This window comes from Melanaphis sacchari, unplaced genomic scaffold, assembly GCF_002803265.2.
Source record: "Melanaphis sacchari strain LSU unplaced genomic scaffold, SCAv2.0 Contig118_pilon_pilon, whole genome shotgun sequence".
Lineage (NCBI taxonomy): Eukaryota > Metazoa > Arthropoda > Insecta > Hemiptera > Aphididae > Melanaphis > Melanaphis sacchari.
Window position 1 is genome coordinate 766,166 of NW_020270462.1, and position 23,041 is coordinate 789,206.

General features: G+C 29.0%; 2 protein-coding genes across 2 annotated transcripts in view; one reads left to right on the forward strand and one right to left on the reverse strand.

The window, feature by feature from the left end:
* The window catches only part of LOC112604048 (cyclic AMP response element-binding protein A-like), a 42,766-nt gene extending 34,710 nt beyond the window's left edge, over positions 1–8,056 (reverse strand). The window contains exon 1 of the mRNA XM_025352914.1: positions 7,273–8,056. Coding sequence (XP_025208699.1) covers positions 7,273–7,383 — 111 coding nt within the window. The 5' untranslated portion in view covers positions 7,384–8,056. The remainder of the gene's footprint in view (positions 1–7,272) is intronic.
* A 9,388-nt stretch (positions 8,057–17,444) lies between these two features.
* Positions 17,445–22,651, forward strand: LOC112604039 (platelet-derived growth factor subunit A-like). Its single transcript, XM_025352897.1, has 7 exons — positions 17,445–17,654; positions 21,005–21,128; positions 21,518–21,544; positions 21,666–21,850; positions 21,912–22,022; positions 22,109–22,293; positions 22,372–22,651. The coding sequence occupies exons 1-7, from the start codon at positions 17,445–17,447 to the stop codon at positions 22,448–22,450; spliced, it is 921 nt and encodes a 306-aa protein (XP_025208682.1). The 3' UTR covers positions 22,451–22,651.
* Positions 22,652–23,041: the final 390 nt, after the last annotated feature.

The following is a 23,041-nucleotide window of genomic DNA, read 5'->3' on the forward strand; positions in this document are numbered from 1 at the left end:
ACTACTACTACTACTACTACTACTACTACTACTACTACTACTACTACAACTACCACTATAACTACCATTACTACCACCACTACCACCACTATTACTACTACTACTACTACCATTACTACTATCACTATTAAACTGTACGATGTATATTATATTAAATACTTATCCAAGCGACTCTATACATCATATAAACATGTATATATATATGCGTCTAATCCCGCGGCCGCACGTGAGAAGTTCGATGAGGCCCAGGGGGAAAAATGTTGTACGCTTCACGGGTTTCAGGAGTCATTGACCTTGCTGGACGGCCCGCGATGGCAACATTATATGTAATACACACACACACACACACACACACACACACACACACACATATATACATACATGTATATATCCATATATATATGTGTGTGTGTGTTATGAGCCGAACACATACACGCGCGAGTTTGATCGCTTCTATGTACTTAAAAAAAAGTCATTCGCGCGCGTGTGTGCGTGAACAGTAATATGAGTTCGCAGCGAGAGACTGGAAATCCATTAACGTTTCCTTACGACGGGTCTCGCGCGCGCGCACGTCTTCCGGTGTGCAGCAATCGGCGGCGTCGGCGTCGCGCCGTACACCGCATTATAAATTATTACATAATATACCATTTTGTATGTGCACACATCGATAAGACGTGTCATACTCGGGTAGGTATATTGTATTCCGGAGCAGCGTATCTATCGTACGACCTATCTGTCGCCGACGCCGCCGTACTCATTATAATGATTATTCACCCCGTCGTCGACGAAACGACGACGACCTACACCCGCGTATCAGCCGGTACACCGCGTATCAGCCGGTATATACCGCGCAATGTGTGCCTTTATAATATTATGCGTGTTTATACGGAGCGTTTGACTGATAACCGTTATCAAAAACAATATATTATAATATATAATTACGCGCCTATCGCGTAAAAATGCTCCGCGTACGAACGCAGCGCGCGCGGAGGACTGCTGCAGTGGGCATAGGTACATAATATTTTCGTAATATATTGCCCAGGTATACTATATTATATTATATTATATTATATCGCGGTCGTTTCGCATCAGGTGCGTGTGTAATCGTCGTGAGAACTGTCCCGCTACGGCGGTTTATACGAGAATTCGTGTGGAAATCCTCCTATCTTTGGCCATAATATTATACACACATAATGATATACCCAGACCTAGGTACTCGTACACGCCAGTGCAATACACGCGTGTGTATTACGAATGTGACGTGCGGCGGGCGTACCCGCCCCCCGATCTATGCGCAAACCTTTGGAGACCGTGACATTCGCGAAGGATTCCACGACGATATTAATATGACGTGTTACGTAAACTCTAATTATTGGGATATTCACGCAGTTAAAACGCTATCAATTGAATATTATCGCGCTATCCACACAACAATAAAATAATAATATACATAACATCGTTCTATACTTGTAGGTATATAGTGTTATTGGTTATTATTACACAACCGACTGTTGTCTGTTGTGCGTACAGCGAGCGCCTACAGGTCGTAAACAGGACCATCACTGACAATAACTACGTATAGTGTATGCTTACATTTTAATAAAGGTACTCGTGACCGCGCTCGGTTAAACAATATTATGTGCGTATGGGTCGTGTAGAGTCTTCAGAGATTCGCGTGACAGAATTGCACAGTGTAAATCACGTAAGCTCCGACATGATCCCAATCGTGTTGTTGTCACGCGGAATTTGGAAACATTTGTACATTGTGGTGCTCATACGTCGAACTACCCGTGAAAAACGAGTAATAATAATAATTGTTATGCTGTACATTTCTATTAATAATTATACGTTCTATTATGCCTGTGCGACTGTTTCTTCAGATGCTTTTCATATAATATTATAATGGAATTTTGATTGCGTTGCGCGCTAAGCCGTTTTATATAGATTTCGATATCGACCGAAATGCCAAACAACAATCTAGTCACTGTTATCATATAATATCTTTACTGTACTAAGTATACCTAATCTACATAGGGTTTTTAAATATTTACATTTGAACTCCCAAACGCGTTGGTAACACATAATTCAAACAAACATAGCATTTATAAAACTCGTATTTAGAACGTGACATTAAATAAAAATTATTTTATTCTTTAAATATACAGTAAAATCCCAAAATAAACGTTAACTCGTTATACTGATTCTTAGTAACCGGTTACAGACTTGAAAAATAAACATATGAAAGGACAGACAATTTTTTATTTGTTAATCCGAGTTAAACTCGGTAAAAGCTTAATAAATTAAAATAACTCATGTTCAATGAATATGTATACGTCAATTATCAAGTATAAGTGAAATTCTTAAAAAAAACTCTTCGAAACAAATAAATGCTAAATTTTCTCAGTTAATATAATAATTAATATTCGAATTACTCCAATCTATAGTATGTAACCTGATTCATTAATTTTTTAGAGATCTTTTTACATTACGAAGATAATTATTTATTATCAATTTATCAAAATGTCTACCTTAATAATTAATAATTATTAGGCGAAGTATGTTAAAAGATAATTGATAGATTACAAAATATATAACTAGCAAATTGTACAGAAAGCAGATACTATAATGTATGACAAATAAATATTATGAACAGAAAATCTGCCTAAACAATTATTTAATAGAATTTTAAAATGTGTAACGCATTCTTAAACAGATACTGTTAACCTAGTTTTAATTTAAAAAATGTATGTGCATATTTCGCCACTCCTATAGCAGTAGAGTTTAAATCGTCAAAAATAAACTACTGTTATATAGTAGTATTATTTTCAATGGTTTCATATTATGAAATAATATCTTTTACTATATCACTGCAACACTTGATAATATTTAGCATTTATTTCATTATTTATACTGAAGTATTTTTAGATAGTTTCAAGTAAATATTAAAGTGTGTAATTTTTCCTACAAAATATTTTGCTTTTTATTTTCTATTGTTTATAAAAAATTCTGAACCGAATCAAATAATTAATTGAAAATATAAAAAAAAAAACTAAAATATATTCATAAGTCATAATGCATAATATTTAAGTTTTTTTATTGTATTTTAGTGCAATATGGTTTAAAGATTTTTATCTACAAAAGATAAATAATTTAAAAGTAATTAATTTTGATGTTCGCATTACACTAATGCACGTATGAAAGACTAAATATAAATGCAGACCTTCCACCATAATTGTTATACATAATATATACATATAGGTAAGGTTGATCATCTTTTACAACACTATATGTTATCATGATAACGTCATATAGGTAATGAGAGATAATGAAATCGTTTGACAAACTTACGTAGAAAGTGGGCCACAACTAATAAAGGGAAGACGAATTTTATGTTTTTTAAGACAGATTTGACGGTCATTACGAGATACAACTACATCATTATAACGACTATCGCCGTTACTGCAGTCGATCAGCAGGAAACCAAAACATCTACTATGATTTCGCGGTCAAACGACCGAAAACGAATTTTTCGGTTTATTGTGACTAGAGCACCGATAACTAGAAATATTTTTATAGTACATAACTGCAAACTGACGGTGTATCATGTCCGCATATTTTTAAAAACGTGTAGATGCAGTTCTTTATCAATGAAATACGTCATATTTGTATCTGAAAATATAGCCAAAGAATGTCTGACAAGGGATAGGTCAATTATATAAATTGTGTTAGTAAAATTCCACGTGTACTAGTCACTTATTTCGTTTTGTTCACCTTCAGTAGTGTATTATGATTCGGGCAATTAAATTTAAAAGAAATAATAAATTATCGTATTTGACTAAAGGTTCTGAGTCGATTTCAGCAATTATTAAAATTCCACGCACACTGTTATTTTTTAAAACCTTTAGACGGTCGTCACAGTAGTGTTTCTATGTACCCGTGGCGAGGCACTATGGAGAAAATAAACAAAAAGCATTTTCTTCAGTTAATCTGTTATATAGTCTATTCTCGATTTACGATTTATAATAGTGATGCGTGAAATATTTGAGCATTTCTTCGACTCAGAAAGTGTTCGCAAATAATAATAATTAAAATAACGATGGGTTTTTGTAAAATATTCATCTCACTCAGCTTCCGCGAATAATAATGAAAATGCACGTTTAATTTACTGTAAAAAACTGTGTCGACTTGCCCACCTACACGACGTTTGCCGGAAATCGGTAATTCGATCATTTCGACCAGTCATCGTTTGTAATGCGAAACGGCTGGAAAAAAAAGGGAAAGTGCATGCGATTATACAGAACGACTATGGCGTCGCAAACGGGCGGTGGGTGGCTGTGGCAGCCATGATTTAAATGCAAAAATGTTTGTAGTTTTTCCAATGCACATAACGTAATATTACGTCGACCCGTATTATGCATTATAAATGTATAGGTATTGTAAAATAAATGTTATTTCGCAAAAAAAAAAAATAAAAAAATAAGACAATCGGAACAAAAGGAGTAAAAATATATATCACATATTGTACTAAGAAGCGTGTACACTGACTATACACGAGCACTTAAACAAACTCGTATGCAAAATGCAGATAGCATTCGTTTGTCGGATATCAGTTTTGTAAAAACAAAAAAATTAAAAAAAAGGTATTATTTGTACTTCTTTGGAAGCCGCACTCTACATGACTACATGAGTAATATTCATCCATTAGCAATAGTATTTTTACACGGTTAATGGATATTTTATGATGTCGAGATTTCGAAGAACTACTCGAAGACGATTTATCAACTAGAATATTTTGTCAAGGGGGCCTTAATACATTACGGTACTGTGACTATAATAATTAAAATAATATATTGTACACGCGCCGACCATAACCGCTACCGTCACCACCGTGTTGATATTGTATCGCTGTATAAACGACTTTTGCGAAAGGCAACACAATTGGCAGCGATTTGGTTTGCCGAACACATTAGATAATGACAATGTAATTCATACAACGTTTATTATATCGATAGTCCGCGGGTTCGACGCCACCCGTAGCGACGAATAAAAAAAAAAAACCCGGGCAAATCTCGCGGGTAGTAAATGCAATAAAACGACCCGGATAGAAAGTAGCCCTCATTAGCATCATTGAAGAATAAAACATAATAATATATAATATAATAAGAATTCAATTTCTACACGATAAGGGCTCCCCCATGGACTACTTTTTTTTTTATATAAATTATGATTAAAACCGTTTAATAGATAAAGGCACGTACGAGTGCTTGACCCCATGCACTCGTCAGACCATATTATATTCCGATTCGGAAATGCCCGTATATAATGGACGCTATAATCTAATTATCGCGCATTATTTTACAGCCTAAATTATATATTATTAAACATTGTTATGGTGTTAGTAAAAAGTCCACTAGCGAATAAAATAGCCAATAGGTATACAACATTACAGGGGAAATCTATTATTGTAATAAAAATACCAGTATTCGCTGAAGATGCTATACGTCAGTACGAAAATTGATTATGATTTAATACATATTACATTGATATCAGTTTCAAAGGCCGGCGGGTCGATAATACAATATGTGTAATAGTATATAATATAATTACAAAAGTGTTTACACTTAATATTCGTATGACCATAATACAGTGTTACAATAATTGTAGCTGCTCGTTAAAGTTTATGTTACATGAAAACCTGGCCATATTGTAACATAAGCCACCATCGGCTTTTAGACAAATACGTATAAAAATACATTAAAACGTTATAAGCTATAGTAATATGTACATAAATAATATCATAGTATCACTTTGGTATTATATATAGTTGTGCACGAGTAATTAAACATTCCCTCGTATTACTGACAGTCACTTTGATCTATAAAGAAAGTGTAGGTGAAAGAATGATCCAACTTTCAAATAAAATTTTCTGTGTAGTCGCATATATTATGTTCACAATAGTAGGTACATACTACATTCAATAAAAAATTCTATCGACTCAAGGTCGCACATATCGCATAAATAGTGCTCGAGATAAGATGTATTTATATTTTATGTAAATATATCAACCAATGTTCATTAATTAAATATTTTTTCTACTATTCAAATCGGAAATTCTCCCCAACGGTGGTTCAACGCAAAGTGTTGGTATATATAGAAAGACATTTTTAATTTCAATCCCACTATTATAAAACTGGTTTTCTGTGCGGCATACGCCCGGTTCAAATATGCATATTATAAACACATTGGGCATATTAATTGCTAAATTCATTTCTACACAAAATGAAAATGATTATATTACAAAATGGTAAGAAAAGTGTTATGTTCTCAATAATATTATTCACGCTATATTAATAATGACATTTCTAAAAGTTTTAATGGAATATAATACTATACTGGTAGTTATAATTTATATATATTAAAAAAAAAAAAAAAAAAAATGAACATAAAAGTACATAAATTGTACACACACGGGCGTACAAACTAAAATATGTATAAGGTAGGTAGGTACTTATATTTATTATATATTGGTACGCTGATCGGACTTTTCCTTCCGTGGGCGTTGTCTGTGTCAAACCAGAAATTCATATGAATTATTAAAAGTACGGCCGATTAAAATGTTGGCTAGGGTATTAATTTATTGAACACATTTCGATCACTGATATCGAAGGTTTGTTTATATTTATTTGTGACGAGCTGGATAATGATTTTAATATTTTTTTATTTTTTTTTTTATGTATTTTGATATATTCTATATTATGTACAAGCTTCCTGCATATATTAAAAGTTATAACTGCATAAACAAAACAATATAGGTATATAGGTATTTAATATATGCGATTGTGGAATGTGATACGGCCGATTTACTTTTGCAAAATAATGTGCTCGATGACTGTTTGATTTTTTTTTTTCTGTTATTTGGTCAACGTTGTGCATTATCAGCTGGATTTTAACTTCCTGTTGTTTGTAACAAGATAATAATACATATGTATGTGTATACTTTATATTGTATGCAATTTATGTCTGAGTGTGTTTTTGAACTGTTTATACATAGGTACTACGGTAGAAAGAAAACGTGCTGCTATAGGTACCTATTACGTAAGGAAAACACACTTTCCATGAAAACGGAACGGGTCGGAATTAACTGAAGCATATTATAGAACAATAGTCGGCGGTTTTCGAAAAATGCATGGTCCAAGTAATCGATAAATGTAAAACCAGCACACTCGTTATGGTCGGAGGAAAATCAAATAATATGTAAACATTATAAATCACCTGGTCCAAATCCGAATCCCAGAGGTCCTTCATGTCGTCGTTGATGAACGGGTCGAGCTTAAGCTCCATGTATATGCCCAAAGCGTCCATGTCTTGGCAGGACATGGTCATGTTTTCCCGCGGCGTCTGTCGTATGATCGTTTGTCGTTTTCTCGCACGGGGTAGCGCGAGGAGTGGAAAAACGGTGCGACGCTTAGTGATATACGCGGATGGTGTACAGCACAAAAACACAAAAACAAATTACGATAAAAAAAAAAAAAAAAAATAAAGAAAAATCGAAATAAAATCGCGAACAACGACGGACGAGACAAACCACCACAATTGTACGTAGGTATTTACGATGTGTAATTAGAGGGGAGGGGTGTACGACGATTTTGAGCCGCGTAAGTCGGTCGTGTTTTGAATACGATGATGTCGCGTAAAAAGCGGATCGCACTGAACTCGGAGTGAACGCGCGAATCGTCGTCCGTCTTTACATTTTCCGGTGAAACAATATAGATGTGATTATGTTATTACCATACGTGTCGGTCTTGCGCGAGTTTAACGACGATAATAATAATTAAAAGAGTAAATGATTTTTAAGAACAATATGCTAAAGAATAAATACACAGGCACACATACACATAAATATAAACAAAAAATTTTAACCACACACGCGCGTGTATACGGGCACAACGTGGGGACTGAATCGTTTGCCGGGCGCGTCTGATATTAATGAGAGGAACGTACGAGCGCGCGCGAGAGACCGACGACCTGTTGCTGATGCCGAGGCGTGTACGGCGACCGTCGCGTCGTCGGACGTGCGTGTGTGCACGTCGGCGCGTCTGGCTCGGCGATTGTCCGGGCGGACGGGTGGGTGAAGTGGAAGTTGCGCGGCGCGCCAGCGCCATCTACCAATATCGTGGCGGGAACTGATAATAATAATAATAATAATAATAATAATAATAATATTATCATCATCGAGATGCATATTTTTATTCATAACGTTATTTTTTTTTAAAAACAAAACGCGATAATAAAAAAAATATCCTGCGCCGTTCAGTGGCGTATACGGATTTTTTTAGCGTGGTTTTTTTCAACCACTGGTATACAAAATGGTATTACATAAAATAGGGCAGGGAGGAACGAAATAAATATAAAACGTATAATAGGTGTATCGAGCTCCGTAATAAATGACTCAATTATTTACGAATACTGCCATACCGATAATTATATCATTCATTAGCCTTATCTGCACGACTGTCGAGCAGATTATAATATGATTTTATAAATATTCCTACATTGAATATAGGTAAGATATGCCCGATTTTTTTGATTTTTTTTTTACAGTTATTTACAGGATATATTTCATAGTTCATGTTACCAACAGCTGCCGTTTTGTTCGAAATCTCAAATGTCGAGGGAGGAAGTATAATGTACGAGTATTATATACTAAAATTATTTTCAGCGGATACCTGCAGCAAAATCCACTAATAATCAAGTTGTCGTAACTTGAATGTTAAATGTACATAACAAATAGGGCACAACTGAAAAAACAGGTCAAGGAGAAGATTCATATTATGTTTGACAATGCAATTACTGATAAGTGGCTATTTCTTGTGTTATTAATATAGAATATAGATTAATATTATCAAAAATTATAAATTATAATAATAACAAATACACTTATCAGCTGACTGGTATTCGATTTACTCAATTGAATTGTAATGAATCGTATTATTATCACGTGAATAATGTATTGATTTCGTAAAAATGTAAGATAAAATCTTGACATTTTTTTTGAAAAACGTTGTTTAAAAAAAAAAAAAAAAAAAATTGGATTGAACAAAATTATGACATTTATTGTTTGTTAATCACAGTAGGTATTACCTTACTATATAGGGCCTACACTGAGTTTAGACTATATTCATTGATTAGTTTAAATAATTAAATGAGCTACTTAGATATTATAACCTCTTACCATATGTTATTATTCAATCCTATCTTATGTCTGGAGATACAGAGACCGGTATGAAACGATCTACGTTTTGTCATTGTATTTGTTGAAATAACTTCCAGATGTGTGTTAATATTAAAGGGCATCATTTATCTACTCAAATATTATAATTTATATTAATTCTAGTATACATATAATAATTTAAAAATAATATTCCAAATTAAAATACTTTCAATTTGCAATCACGAATAATATACGTAAATATTAGAAACTTAAGTCATACAATTAAGTGCTATTAAAATCATATCTTATATAAAAGTCATGTGTTAAAAATGTTATTAAATGTGTTATTACTTATTGTTATGATAATGGTATGGGTTAAACGACTTAAACGTAGCATGATACGTATATAAACTATACCTACCTATATTGAGTACAATAATATGTTATTATAGTTTATAGTTCTCTGTATATATATTCAGCATACAGCGTAGTTGTAAAATAATATATTAAATTGTTCCATTTTAATAATATATACTCGTAATTTAGTACAACCGTATTGGTAAGCAATATTCTATAATATTACTTAACTTAATAGTGTAAGCATAATAAATAATAATTAATTTTTGATTGTTATCCCTAATATGTACATATTAAAAAAAAAATTACATAACCAATTATAGTCATACATTGATCTGAAAGGTAACTCTTTTCAACCGATTACCATTGTTTACGTATTACATTCTTTATTCAATTTTATGATACATAAGTATATAATTTTAAACATTTGACATGGAGGTACCCGATATTAAGAATTCATTTTCCAATGTAAGGAGAAATTGTAAATTTAATATGTTTTTTCTTTATTTAGTTAGAAATCAAATAACCAGGTAGGTAGTTTAAATTTAACTTTTAAATAGTTATAATATCATGAATAGGTATTTTAATATGTTTATTGTTTTCATTTTTCACACTAGCTATATCTATTATAATTAATATGTAATAATATAACAATGCTTAATAGATAATTAGACAGGAATGTAATTGAACATTATTTGTGTTAATATTCTATGAGAAAATATTGAAATTTATAAATTTATATGAATCAATTGCTTTGTATTAATATTTTATTTTTATATACATACCTACATAATATTAGTAAATAAATTATTAGTGTAAGTGTTTCATCTTCTTTAGCAAATAAACATAATATTTTGGTTTAAAATAAATGATACTAACATAATATCCAACTTAAATGTGTTTCACTAATTATGTAGCACCATTAAACATAACAATCTGGATAGAAGATCTTACTACTTTATTTTTAATATTATGACTTCACAAAATTACTATAAATATATATAGTATGTATATATTTTTTTAAATGCAACTACAAAATAAAAATATTATGAAATATTTCAAGTTCAAATCTTGAAAACTATTTTATAAATAGTAATGTGCTAATATAAATTCTGCATTAAATTTAACTTCAAATGCTTTATACGCCATGATTTAATCAAAATATTAAGGATACGATAGTCTTTTGATTAACTCAAAGCAACTAAATATTTTATTAAAATGATACGAAAAGAAATTTATGGTGTAAAAGAAATTTCATTATAACCAGCTATAGTCTTTGCTTCATAAAACTAATGTTTTTAGTTTAAAACGAGGTTATTAGATCAATGGTAATAATATCATCGTGTGTTTCTATAGCAAGGTCGACAAGACAAGTCTTAATAGCTGATTTAAGGAAAGTGTCAACAAGTCCTAAAAATATTAAGTATTTTTCACCGATTAATAGTTCCGGCATTGTATGACGCCATATATTATTACTTAAATAAACAATTATTATCATTATATTATTTAATTCCATTAAAGTATTTCTAGTTAATTTAAGTTTTATAATAGTGTGTGTAAGAATATAAATCAATTTTTTTTTACATAGCTTAATAAAATGATTCCTGTTATTAAATTAAAATATAATTATATTGCACGCATGTAACTGTAGATAAATAGTATATTCGTATATAGCTAATATGCTATTAATGCAAATAATTTATAATGTAGCGCAAATGCATAATCACTATAATAAATGTAGGTACCTACTTATTTTCCTAGTACAGAAAGAAAATGGTGAATGATAGTAATACTAAGAAGTCGTTTAAAAGAAACCAATAAAACATATTATAAGCATACAATAAATTTAAAATGAATTTATATTTTAAAAATGTAATATGCTTTGGGAAATTTCATAATAACTAATAAATAGTAGGTAATAGGTATTTACCAATTTTATCACGCACAAAATTTAACTTAAAAATGTACACGATTGTATACGTCGTTTTTTCGTATTATTTGTTATATTATTGAACAAAACAATTTCATGATTTTCAATACACGTAAAACAAATATTTTCTTTCAAATATAATGTAGAATTTAATTTAAAAAAAATTGTTTAATCATATTAATAGTTATGTTATTAAATCAATTTATAGTAGTTGAAAATACATTTCAGAAAATTTATCACTCTACACGTCTTGTCTGTCAACTTTTCAAAATATATTTAAGCAATTAATTATATGAATCTTGATCTACCTTAATTTAATATATGATCATAAAATTATTATTGTTTTAAATATAAAAACGGAAATTCAATGAATTATACATAAAAAAATTAATATTTCATAATTTAAATAATTAGTAATATTATTTACAAGAAATATAAACATTGTTGGTTGAAAAAAAAGCAATTTCTCAACACTATGATGGTCGGGCACATTTTACGTAAAACTGTTGTCTGAGATTACTTCGATGAAGAACTCCGTCAAGTGGATAGAATGTCTACACGCCACAGACCTATTGAAAGGACTTCAAGTACCAAGATAGTTGGTTTTAATATACCATTTATTTTGATTTTTCTTATTGAGTTAAATCAGTAGGTATAGTTAAAAATAAAAATCCCCAAGTACCAGAACATAGACACTTTACAATAAATTTAAAAAAAGACACATAAATAGTGTCATAAGTAACAAATTTAAAGGGAATAAATCTGATCGAGTCTGTAAGGTATAGAGTAGTTTCTCATTTGCTACATATATTTTCAGCTCATTTTATTTTATCATCATACTATTTAGTTGTAATTTATATGTTAGGATATAAAATTTAGTAAAATATTTTATTGTTTTAAACAAAATTAAATGCTGATAAACTGAACTAAACACAATTATTTAATTAAAGTCATTCATTTCATTTTAGTGAACTTTTAGTGATATAATTAATCTAGCATAGTGAAAAAGAATAGGTAAAAGTTTCAGAGTAAATATTTTTAAAAATATTTGAATATTATTTAAATTAGAAATTCAGTTGTTATAAATTTACAATGTTTATATGCGTAAATGGTAACGTAATTTATTATTGTATACAATGTTTAAAAAATAAAGAATTGTTTTTTCAATTTAACTAAAATTTACATTTTTCATTCTGCTCCAGCAACAAATAACAAACGCCGTAAGACATAAATAATATTTGACGTATGACTTTAATATGGTATCCATATAAATATACATTTTTATATTATTTTTTTTTAAATGTAGTATCCTAGGATATTTACTTATTTAACTGTTAAGAGCTTGCATTAAATATATTCATTGTAATATAGTATTATTTTCAATAAATTACATTTTTAAAAGCCAACGCCTTAATAATACTATAATATAATTTCGCTTTACATACTGTAGTATATCTTTTTCAATTATTATTCACTAACCATATTATACTTTATTTAATAGAATTTATTTTTTTTGGCAAAGTTACAAAATTCAAACAATATAATAAACACGAACAAATGTGACACACTCTAAATGTAAATTACTTTTTCGAAATTGTTTACTAAGAATGTTCAGATTGGCATACCATCTAATTTTTAAAACATCATTTTTACTTTACCCGCTACCTATATTTTGTAGTATATTAATTTGATTTTAATTTTTAATTATCTACCTACAGTTAAAATAGATTACTATAAAAAGTAGTTAATCATTTAAATTTTAAAATAAATAGATTCAATCACGATTAAATATCGAATCTTAAATAGTTTAAAAAAGCGAAAAATTACAATATCAAATATTTTTATAGCACATAATATGATTATTTGTATATGATTAATAATTTATAGTATTTCAAATCCTTACAGTATGCTATTTCAAAAAATAATTTCCTAAATAGGAGATAATATAACAATGCACTGTTTAGTATTGTCACAATAAATTAAAACAATAATTCTAAGCTCTAGCAATAATGTTACTTAAATCTATAAAAAATTATGTTTTATTCATTTATTACAATTCAGTATCCATTGCAAATATTTATAATATTGTTTGTAACCATAAAATTATGCAATATTAATTATTATTTTGAAATGTAAGTTACCTACTCAATAAATTACTGTTTTTTTTTATTATTATTGAATGATCCTTTATTAATAATACACTTCAAAAGCTTAAATGATGTATGTGTTGCCTAAACAACATAAATATAAGGCGTTTTGTGTTTAAAAATATTAACTAATGATTTTGTATCGTAGTAGTTTATAAATGTAAAATGACTTTTATGCATTAATTTTTAGTATAAATATTGAAGTTTTAAGCTAAGTACTTGGTTTAAAATTTCCATCTTTATCTTAACAACAATAAATTCAATCTGGTACAAACTTAAATATTTATTCATGATTTAAGTCTGGTAAAACTATAATTTATAAACACATTATACCTTACATATATATTATATATTAAAGACAAATTAATGTTTCTGCAAACAATATTTAAACATCTTAATCTAAATTCTGCGGTCGTCATACCATCTTTGGTACCAACACAGAGAGAACATGTAAGAAAAATATAACAATTGACGGTATCTCTAACGGAATTTTGATAATAATGCCAATCGTCCTTTTATTATATTATTATAGGTACTTTGTTTCGTCTTCGCAAGCCGACTCATAGCCTGTTTCTCTCAAAGCCACGTTCACTGCTTCTTCTTTCTTATAACTTCTTAGGCTGATTTATTATCCCGTGGTTCACCTTCTTAAACAGTGCTGTAACGACTCGCGCTCCTTTTATGGCCTTCTTTCTCATTCGCCATTTCTTTGAACATAATGTAGAATTTTAAAATATTGTGATTTTTTCCCGGAACAGAATAGCGGTCCTTTGATAGTAGTTGGTCAACAAGTCTGACTTCTCAAGTCCACACACCAAGTTTTGAAGGTCCACGGGTTAAAGATGCATTCCCAGGATCCTATCCGTGTCTATTCTTGCCTTAATTTCTCATTTGAAAGATTCTGAACTGAGTGTTATATTAACAAAAGATAAAGCAAAATAATACTGATATTTTGTTTTAAGCCTTATTCATAAATTGAAAAATATTAATTGTTGACCTTTAATTGCCTATCTGATTCGCCGCTTTAAATAATTTTTACCTTTATAGTATTACAGTAAATGTAACAATTTTGAATGTTTATAGACTTTAAAAATTATTGATTTTAAAATATTTCCAAGAAGAAGAGAAAAATCGTTCAACGTCATGTTTTTTTTTCAAATTTGCGCCGTCGTCGTCAAGTGAAGCACTCGACTGTAACCGAATTGTCACCAATGTCACCAATTATTATAATATAGATACAATTAGTACTGCAGGCGAACGATTGCGGATGAGAAACACGCACACTCATAGGCCAAATATAAACGTTCCTATATAAAGCATTATTCAAAATGCGAAGTGATGTACGTGTGTCTACATAGAATTATTATTGTTATTTATTAACAGGTGTTAGTTTTACGTGTCACGCGTTTGCGCACACAATGATTTATGAGTCATAAGCTTACTGAAATAAAAGCACACTCTTGGCGATTGCGGATAAGGATAAGCGAACTAGATATTGTATCGTTTTCAATACAACACATTTTCAACTTAAATCAAAATTCGAATACGATTATAGTTATCAATCCAATAACAACGTTTAATTTCAAGAAAAAATAAAAAATAAAATACTAGGTAGTTATTAAAATTATTTTTGAGTTTCTATTGCTGTGTATGTAAGTAATTATTTCTAAGTGCTTATGCTATTTAATGTTGTCGTGTTTACTATATTCATAATATTTTATTGTTCAAAACTGTATTGTTGTCAGTTAACCAATACTGGTTTTTAATCATAAATATTATATCGCTTAAAAATAAATCTAATAATAATGTTATTTTAGCTTATAAGCGTAAGTTTATCATTTATTATGATGTTTACTAATGTTTTAATATGCATTTTCATTTTTCCTCAGTAATAATTACTGTTGAAACACGTTAATAGTTTTTGAGGGTTTATACATTATAAATATATTATTAAACTTCGGTAATCTTGAATAATTAAAATTCAAAAAAATTACATTAATTTTTATGATTTTGTATTCGCTTTATTTTTAATTTGTAAATATGAAACTATTGAAAACGAATATAAGTAACAATAAAGATTAGAAACAAATAATAAGAAATAAATATGAAAAATTTTTAAAATAATATATATGAAAATAAATGTGTAGATTTATTTTAATCTAGTATTTATAGAGAATAAAGAAAATAAGGTATTAAAAATGATATTTTTGCCTGAAAAGCTACAAGCTAGATGGAAAAATAGAGAATATTATTTAAAAATAAAAATAATAGTAACAAATTAAATAAATAAAACTAATTTTTGAATTAATGTAAATTTAATTAGCTTGGTATGTTTAATTTGAATTCATATAAAAGAAACAAGATGATAAACACTAATACTAACTAGAAAAAGATTAGTAGGTACTTGGAGTGGCAGAAGATACAAAGTTACGTAAAATGTTTTTCAACTACGTTTTAATATAATATAGAAAGTAAAGTATTATAGCTTTTCTTGGAAACGTATTAAATAGTAGGTAATTATTTTTAAAAATTAAGAAATAAGTCCTTTTTCATTATCGTTGTAATTATATAATTATTACATTATGAACTATCATTCTTCAACGTCAAACATAAATTTGTAACTTGATTTGCTATGTATACAACGAGTAGTGGAAGCATATAGAAATAAATGTAAATCTCACAACTTCATGAAACATTATTACTATTATTTTTTAAATTTTCATAACTATATATCAATTATAGGTATAGTTATAGTTAGGTTAGGTTAATATGGTTAATAAATAAACCATTTTAAGGACTATTATAATTAGGCATTAGTATATTTTACATACTATTCTTTATATTATATTTAATTTTTCTATTTATTATTATTATTTTTTAATATATTTTAATAACTTAAAAACTACTTGTTTGGATTTTTATTTGAATATAAATAAATTTTCAAAAAAAAATCTGTTCAAAAATTTACAATAAAATAATTTGTTTTCTTTTGAAAAAAATTAATTTGCATAAACACAGGATACCTATTAAGTGACAAAAAAATCTAAATAATTTAAAATATTGTTTGAAATGTACTAAAAGTTAAAAATTCAACAAAAAGAATACTATTAGTAAAGAAAGACTCGGGGTGAGCATGTGCTTGGATCTGTAAATGATAATAATTTAATAATGAGCCGCCAACGATGAATTCGGTACACATTTAACATTTAAAAGCGTACCAGATAAACACTTGCACTTGTATTTCGTACACGAATGTCCTTCCCCCCTCTCGATATTCTCTCTGAATCCGTCCTTGCGTCCCTGCACTACACCATCTGGATCCAAAATATGTTTAATATCAATTCGCTGTGTTCTGTGTCATGATTAGAGTCGGAGAGCAGCACACACACACACACACACACACACACACACACACACACAAACACATATACCCAACCCAACCTAACCTGCGCGTGCGGTACCGGCGACATTATAATTTATTATTGTCGATCCTGTGTTGCAGTAAACATATTAATATTGATGTTGTGCTGAAAAACAACGAACGCGTCGTCCTCGGCGCGAAGACGCGCAAAACGGTGTACGGCGCTCATCGGCGCTGCAAACCGTCCGGAGGAACGGGACCCCCACAATTTTGGCGGGCGCCCGCGGTAGGAGGTGGGACAAACGCCCGTCGACGCACCGACGCGGCGAGACGCGTCGTCTTCACACGCACGCCGACCCGGCGACAGGACGGATAACGCGACACACACCGAGACCCACGGCACGCGCTACACGGGCACCGTGCTGCACGAGAACCACGATGATCGCGGGCACGCTGGTCGCGGCCATCAGCTGTTGGTCGCTGTTCGCCGCCGGCGCCAGACAAGGTTCCAACGGGCGTCCGGGGCACTTCGACGGAGACCTCGTCCGGCGGTACCGCGCCAACACCGCCGGCGGCGAACGCTGCTGCACCGGACAATCCCTGTCGAATGCACCGGCCTTCGCCGACGACGCTGCGAATCCCGAAGAGGTAAATAACAAAGTCCGGCCCGACCGGGTCAGGTCGCTATATGTCATCGCGTACCGCCGCCTTGTTAACACGATTGTTAACGAGTGTGACCCGCGAACGATCATCGTATTATTTTAATGGGCGTATATCGATTCCGCCGATTTTTGATATCGATTCCGCCGGATATTGATTCCGCCGACTGCTGTCTGTGATATTTAGGTGTATCGATTCCGGCGGATATTAATTCCGCCGGCTACTGTCGGTTATCGGTGAACGAAAATTTGCTATGTCCGTACACACGTGTAAGACGTATTAATTGATGTTATTAAATAATATTAATTGGATTATACGTTTTAATTTTGATTTATACAATTATTACTATCATTAATATATTCACATACACGTATTAATTGTTAGGATGCACGTTTTAATTTTGAATTATACGTTTATACAATTATTATTATCATTTTATACAATTTAGACTATACATTTTAATATTTATTTTTTTTATTTTTTCATAAAAATTAAAAATTTTGTAACACTTTAAATAGAAATTTAATAATATTTATTGTTGATTTATTTTATCACAACAATAAAAATATTTGGATAATTAAACACTATAAAATTTTTATTTATTTATTCATAGAAGGTGCAATTCATTTTTTTATTTTTTTGGTGACGTAAACTAAAAAAGTTTGGAAACCGCTGCTATATATTTAAAAATACATATACAAGGGGGGCATAAACAGTGTCCAGCAGAATCGATGTGTGGATATTATAAACAGTAGCCGGCGGAATCGATATGTAAGTATTATAAACAGTAGCTGGTGGAATTAATAGCTTGCGGAATCGATATGTGGATATTTTAAACAGTAGTCGGCGGAATCGATACAAACCTTTTTCCTAAACAGGTAGTTTTGGCGGAATCAATAATTCCCCATTTTAATGTCGTCCACAGACTGCACAGATAAAATGCGCATTTTTTAAAATCTTGTATAGATAGCAAAAAAAGAAAAAAAGAAAAAGAAAAGAGATTCGCTTAATTTTTTATTTATTTAGATAGGTATTAAATTTGAATCCATGCTATATTGTTTAGTGTGATCTATACTCCGTACGGGAAGGTGGTTTTAAAGCGGACCGAGTGATCTATTTTATACGTTAAAACATTACACAGTTATTAATTGTAAACGTGTCCTATTAAAATCAGTAGAGGTATTAATTTTTTTTATTTGTAGAAGATTAAATATTAATTGATTTAAATAATTTTCCAATGAGACCTAAATCAACATTTTAGGTACATAAAAAAAAACCATAAAAAGTTACATACAGAATTAATGAAACATGCTAATAATTTAAAATGTTATACATATTATAAATAATAAGTATTTGTATGAAAGTTTAAATATTTATTAGCGTAAACTAATTTTTATACAAATAGAACCAATCTTTTTAACTCTTTCCAAATAACTGTATGATAGGTCAGTAAAATCACGAAAAATAAAAAAACCATATCTATGATAATCCACAAGGTGTTAGTTATAACGTCGTTCAGGGTTAATTATTAGTTGATATGATAAAAATATTGTACAATATAATATATAAATTAATAATTATCAGCGATTTTTGTACATGTACAAATAATTAAACATTTTATCAAGAAATAATTATAAAAACATAATCTAATAAAATTCTTCCATGTTTATAATGTGTTAAATCAACTAATATGTTTTGGTTATTCCCTAAGTAATGTTTCTTGGTAATATTAAGGTACTAATTATCTTTCAATTACAATTTTACTGACTATTGATCTGATTTTTTATACAAAAATCTATAATTACCTATTTAGGTATCCATAGATCCATAGTCTACCTAGTAATGACTTTAATGGGTTTTATATTTTACTCATTTGTTAGAAATTTCAGTTAGTTATTTTAGGTTTTCAAATTAAGTGGTTGTTCCATTGATATAATGTCAAAATGATATTGATAAATTCGGGTTAACTAAATAAGATAGGATAAAATATGTTTGAAGCAAATGTTTAAAAAATTTATCTAAATTGGATGTATATTTTGATACAGGTTGATACAGGTGGTTATAAATATTTTTTGTATAGTTAAGTTTTTGACTAGAAAACGATACTTTTCAATCTTCCATAGATTTTATTTTCCTTGGGGTTATATACACTTTACGCTTGTTATCGCTTTTTTAATTGTTATTGTACAATTGTCAATTTGTAATGTTTTATAAATTATATGTTATAAAAATAAACTTTAAAATTTATTAGGTTTTTTTTTAATTTTTGCTAACTAAAATTTAAACGAAAATGTACAGTACGTTTTTTCATACACATTAATCATGTTTAATTACTTAAATTACACTTACTCTAAAGTTTAGAGTCTAAACTATAATAATTATATGATATGTATTAACTTAAATTTACTTTGATATATTTTGATGGTATTAAGAATAAAATATGAACGATATGAATAATAAACATTATTAGACGTTATAAATAAGCCTGCAGTATTTACTTTTTAAGTAGGAAGTTAGCGTAAGAGTTACAATATAGAGTGACGAGTTTAAAATAATTATATTGCCCTTGATGCATTCTCAAACGGATGAAGATTTTGCAGGTCATATAAAATTAGTTACTATCCGTTACTATTTTGATTTTTTAACAATATAACATAATGTAATATTGTTTAGTATAAATTTAAGTAAATTATCTTTAATAAATGTTTTGTATACTTGTTTGGAACCTAAAAGCAAAATAATTGTACTACCTAACTACTGATAATACAATTTACATTGAACTTGTAATTTCATGACAACATGACTTGCATGTATCATGCACGATACACATTGTTGCATTTGTACAAACATTTATAATATTTTAATATTCAGTACTTCAATCATTTTTAATTTATTTTCATATTTTTCTATCGATCTCGAACATAACTTTTGCTTCATTGCCATTAGATAGGATTGATACATTTTTAAATAATGATTTTAGTATTGATTATACTTTAATAATTATAAAAATATAAAAATAATTACAATGTTTTATTTAAATATTATAAAATAAAATTTATGTTTTAGAAAAATTATAATTTCTAAATTTTCTTTGTTTTATCCTGAATTTAGCTCACGTATTAATATATTGTATGTTAAAGTATCTCAAGCCGTGTACACGATATTATATTGAATTTGAAGTAGAAGTTGCATTTTTGGTGTTTAGGTTGAATTTTATTATTTATTTATTAAATTAAAACTATTTATTATATAAATAGTTAATTTTTTATTTTTTAATTTATTATTTTATAATTGTAATACTCAACGATTTTTTAAAAACACATATTATTGTGTTTTAGATTCCATTGGATGTCATAATGGAATTGAACCAGGTGATAAATGTTTCAGAATTATTCACTAAATTTATGCCAGATACTAATATGGATGAAGCTCAAAGACGTTTTATCACAACAGGTTTTCAAAGTAAGTTAATAACTTACTGTTAAAATAAAAATTAATACTTAAAATACTTAAAGAATCAAATAATATATTATATAATATACTGAAATTATTTTCTCATTATAACGTTACCTCTGAACAAGTACCTATAAAATCACGGTAACTATTTTAATAAAATAATATTATTTTTAAGAAATATCAATACGATTCATAATAAGTAATAATAAACATAATATGCGGGTATAATGCAAAAAATATATTATGTAATTAAATTATGAGCTATTCAAAATTAAGTATACTATATATTTTATAAAATAAAACTTTTTAATGCATTTAAAATATGTATTTTATAAAAAAAATAATACTAATTAGTAATATGCATTTAAGTAATCATAAAATGTTTTTTTTTTCAGGTCGTACTACGTTAAATTTGGAAAGAAGTATGATGTATAATTCAAAAACAAAAAAAAAAAAAAATAATAATTATAATACTTTTAATAATTTATTAATTAAATATTATACATTTATATAAATTAAAAATGATGTGTATACATTGTGTAGAAGCAGCATTTATACCAAAGCCGGCTAGTTGTTCTATTGAAAGTCAAACGATCAGCCTAAAGGATACTGATGATCGAAGTTTATATTATTTCCCTTCGTGCACGCGAGTTGATCGATGCGGAGGTTGTTGTAGTCACGATTTATTGGCTTGCCAACCGACTAAAATTGAGACACTTCACTTCGAAGTATGTAATTCTAAAACACCTGCTTATTTGAAACTTTTAAAAGTCATGTAATGTCTAATAGGTATTGGTATCGCAATACAATGGAGCAGGAAAATTAGAATTCAAAGGTAGAAAAACAGTGTCAATAGACCGACATTTGAAGTGTAAATGTGAATGCATCGTTAAAGAAGAAGTGCGATTAATAATTAGTTTTCTTTTTCTTTTTCTTTTTATAACTATTGTCTAATAATAATATATTCATTACTTTTTTTTCTACAGGACTGTAGCCCATTGCAAGTGTATAATCGCAAAGAATGCCGATGTAAGTGTAGCAATGAAGATGATGAAGATAAGTGCAACGATGAATACGAATTAAAGCAATGGAACTCTGCGACATGCAAGTGTGAATGTCGTGAAATTAAGGAATGTACTTCAGGATTTGGATTTGATACTTATACTTGCAGGTGATTTGTCAACAGTTTAAATAATTATCACATAGAAATAAATTATAATATTATAACTATTGTATACATATATTTCAGGTGTGAACCTTTGAGAATAAGAACAAAGAATACTGGTACTCATTTGAACAGAAACAAATATTCGTTAGTAATTTCATGAGCTCCATTCTCCCAAAAAAGATACTAATGGGAAATATTGTACATTATATAATAAATATAGAGAACTGATCGCTCTGTTATTTATATTATTTACACTATTATTTAAGACTATTAAAGTATTATGTTATATAAATGTTGTTTACCTAAATTCTTGTTCATAGAAAAATGTTAGTTTGAAAGATGATTGTAATTTAAAAGCGAATGCCAGTTCATTTAAAATTTTTTAAGTGTTTTAAAAAAAATATTTATTGGATAAATAATATCTTTGTTACATTTTAAATATTATTGTTAGAATTTATTGAAATATGATAAGATTATTCTTTTAATCATAATTTTAATTCTAATTTTAATTTTAATTTTTAAGACCAGTATTTATTCAAAGTAAATTTATGATTATAGCTCAGATTTTGAAGCAAAAAAAAAAATAAAAAAAAATAAAAATAAATAGCAGATAAAGCATAATGATTTATAAAAAGAACAATGATACAACAAATATTTTTTCATAGTTTGAATGTGTTTTTCTTTCATATAGACTTAATATAGTCCATAATACCATAGATTAAATATACTTAGTATATTTAATCTATGATAA

Bases quoted from the DNA above. Each gene is read 5' to 3' on its own strand.
- LOC112604039 (XM_025352897.1), top strand. From the start codon at position 17,445: ATGATCGCGGGCACGCTGGTCGCGGCCATCAGCTGTTGGTCGCTGTTC. The intron at 17,655-21,004 runs GTAAATAACAAA...ATTGTGTTTTAG, and splicing joins ACGCTGCGAATCCCGAAGAG to ATTCCATTGGATGTCATAAT. The intron at 21,545-21,665 runs GTATGATGTATA...TACATTGTGTAG, and splicing joins TACGTTAAATTTGGAAAGAA to AAGCAGCATTTATACCAAAG.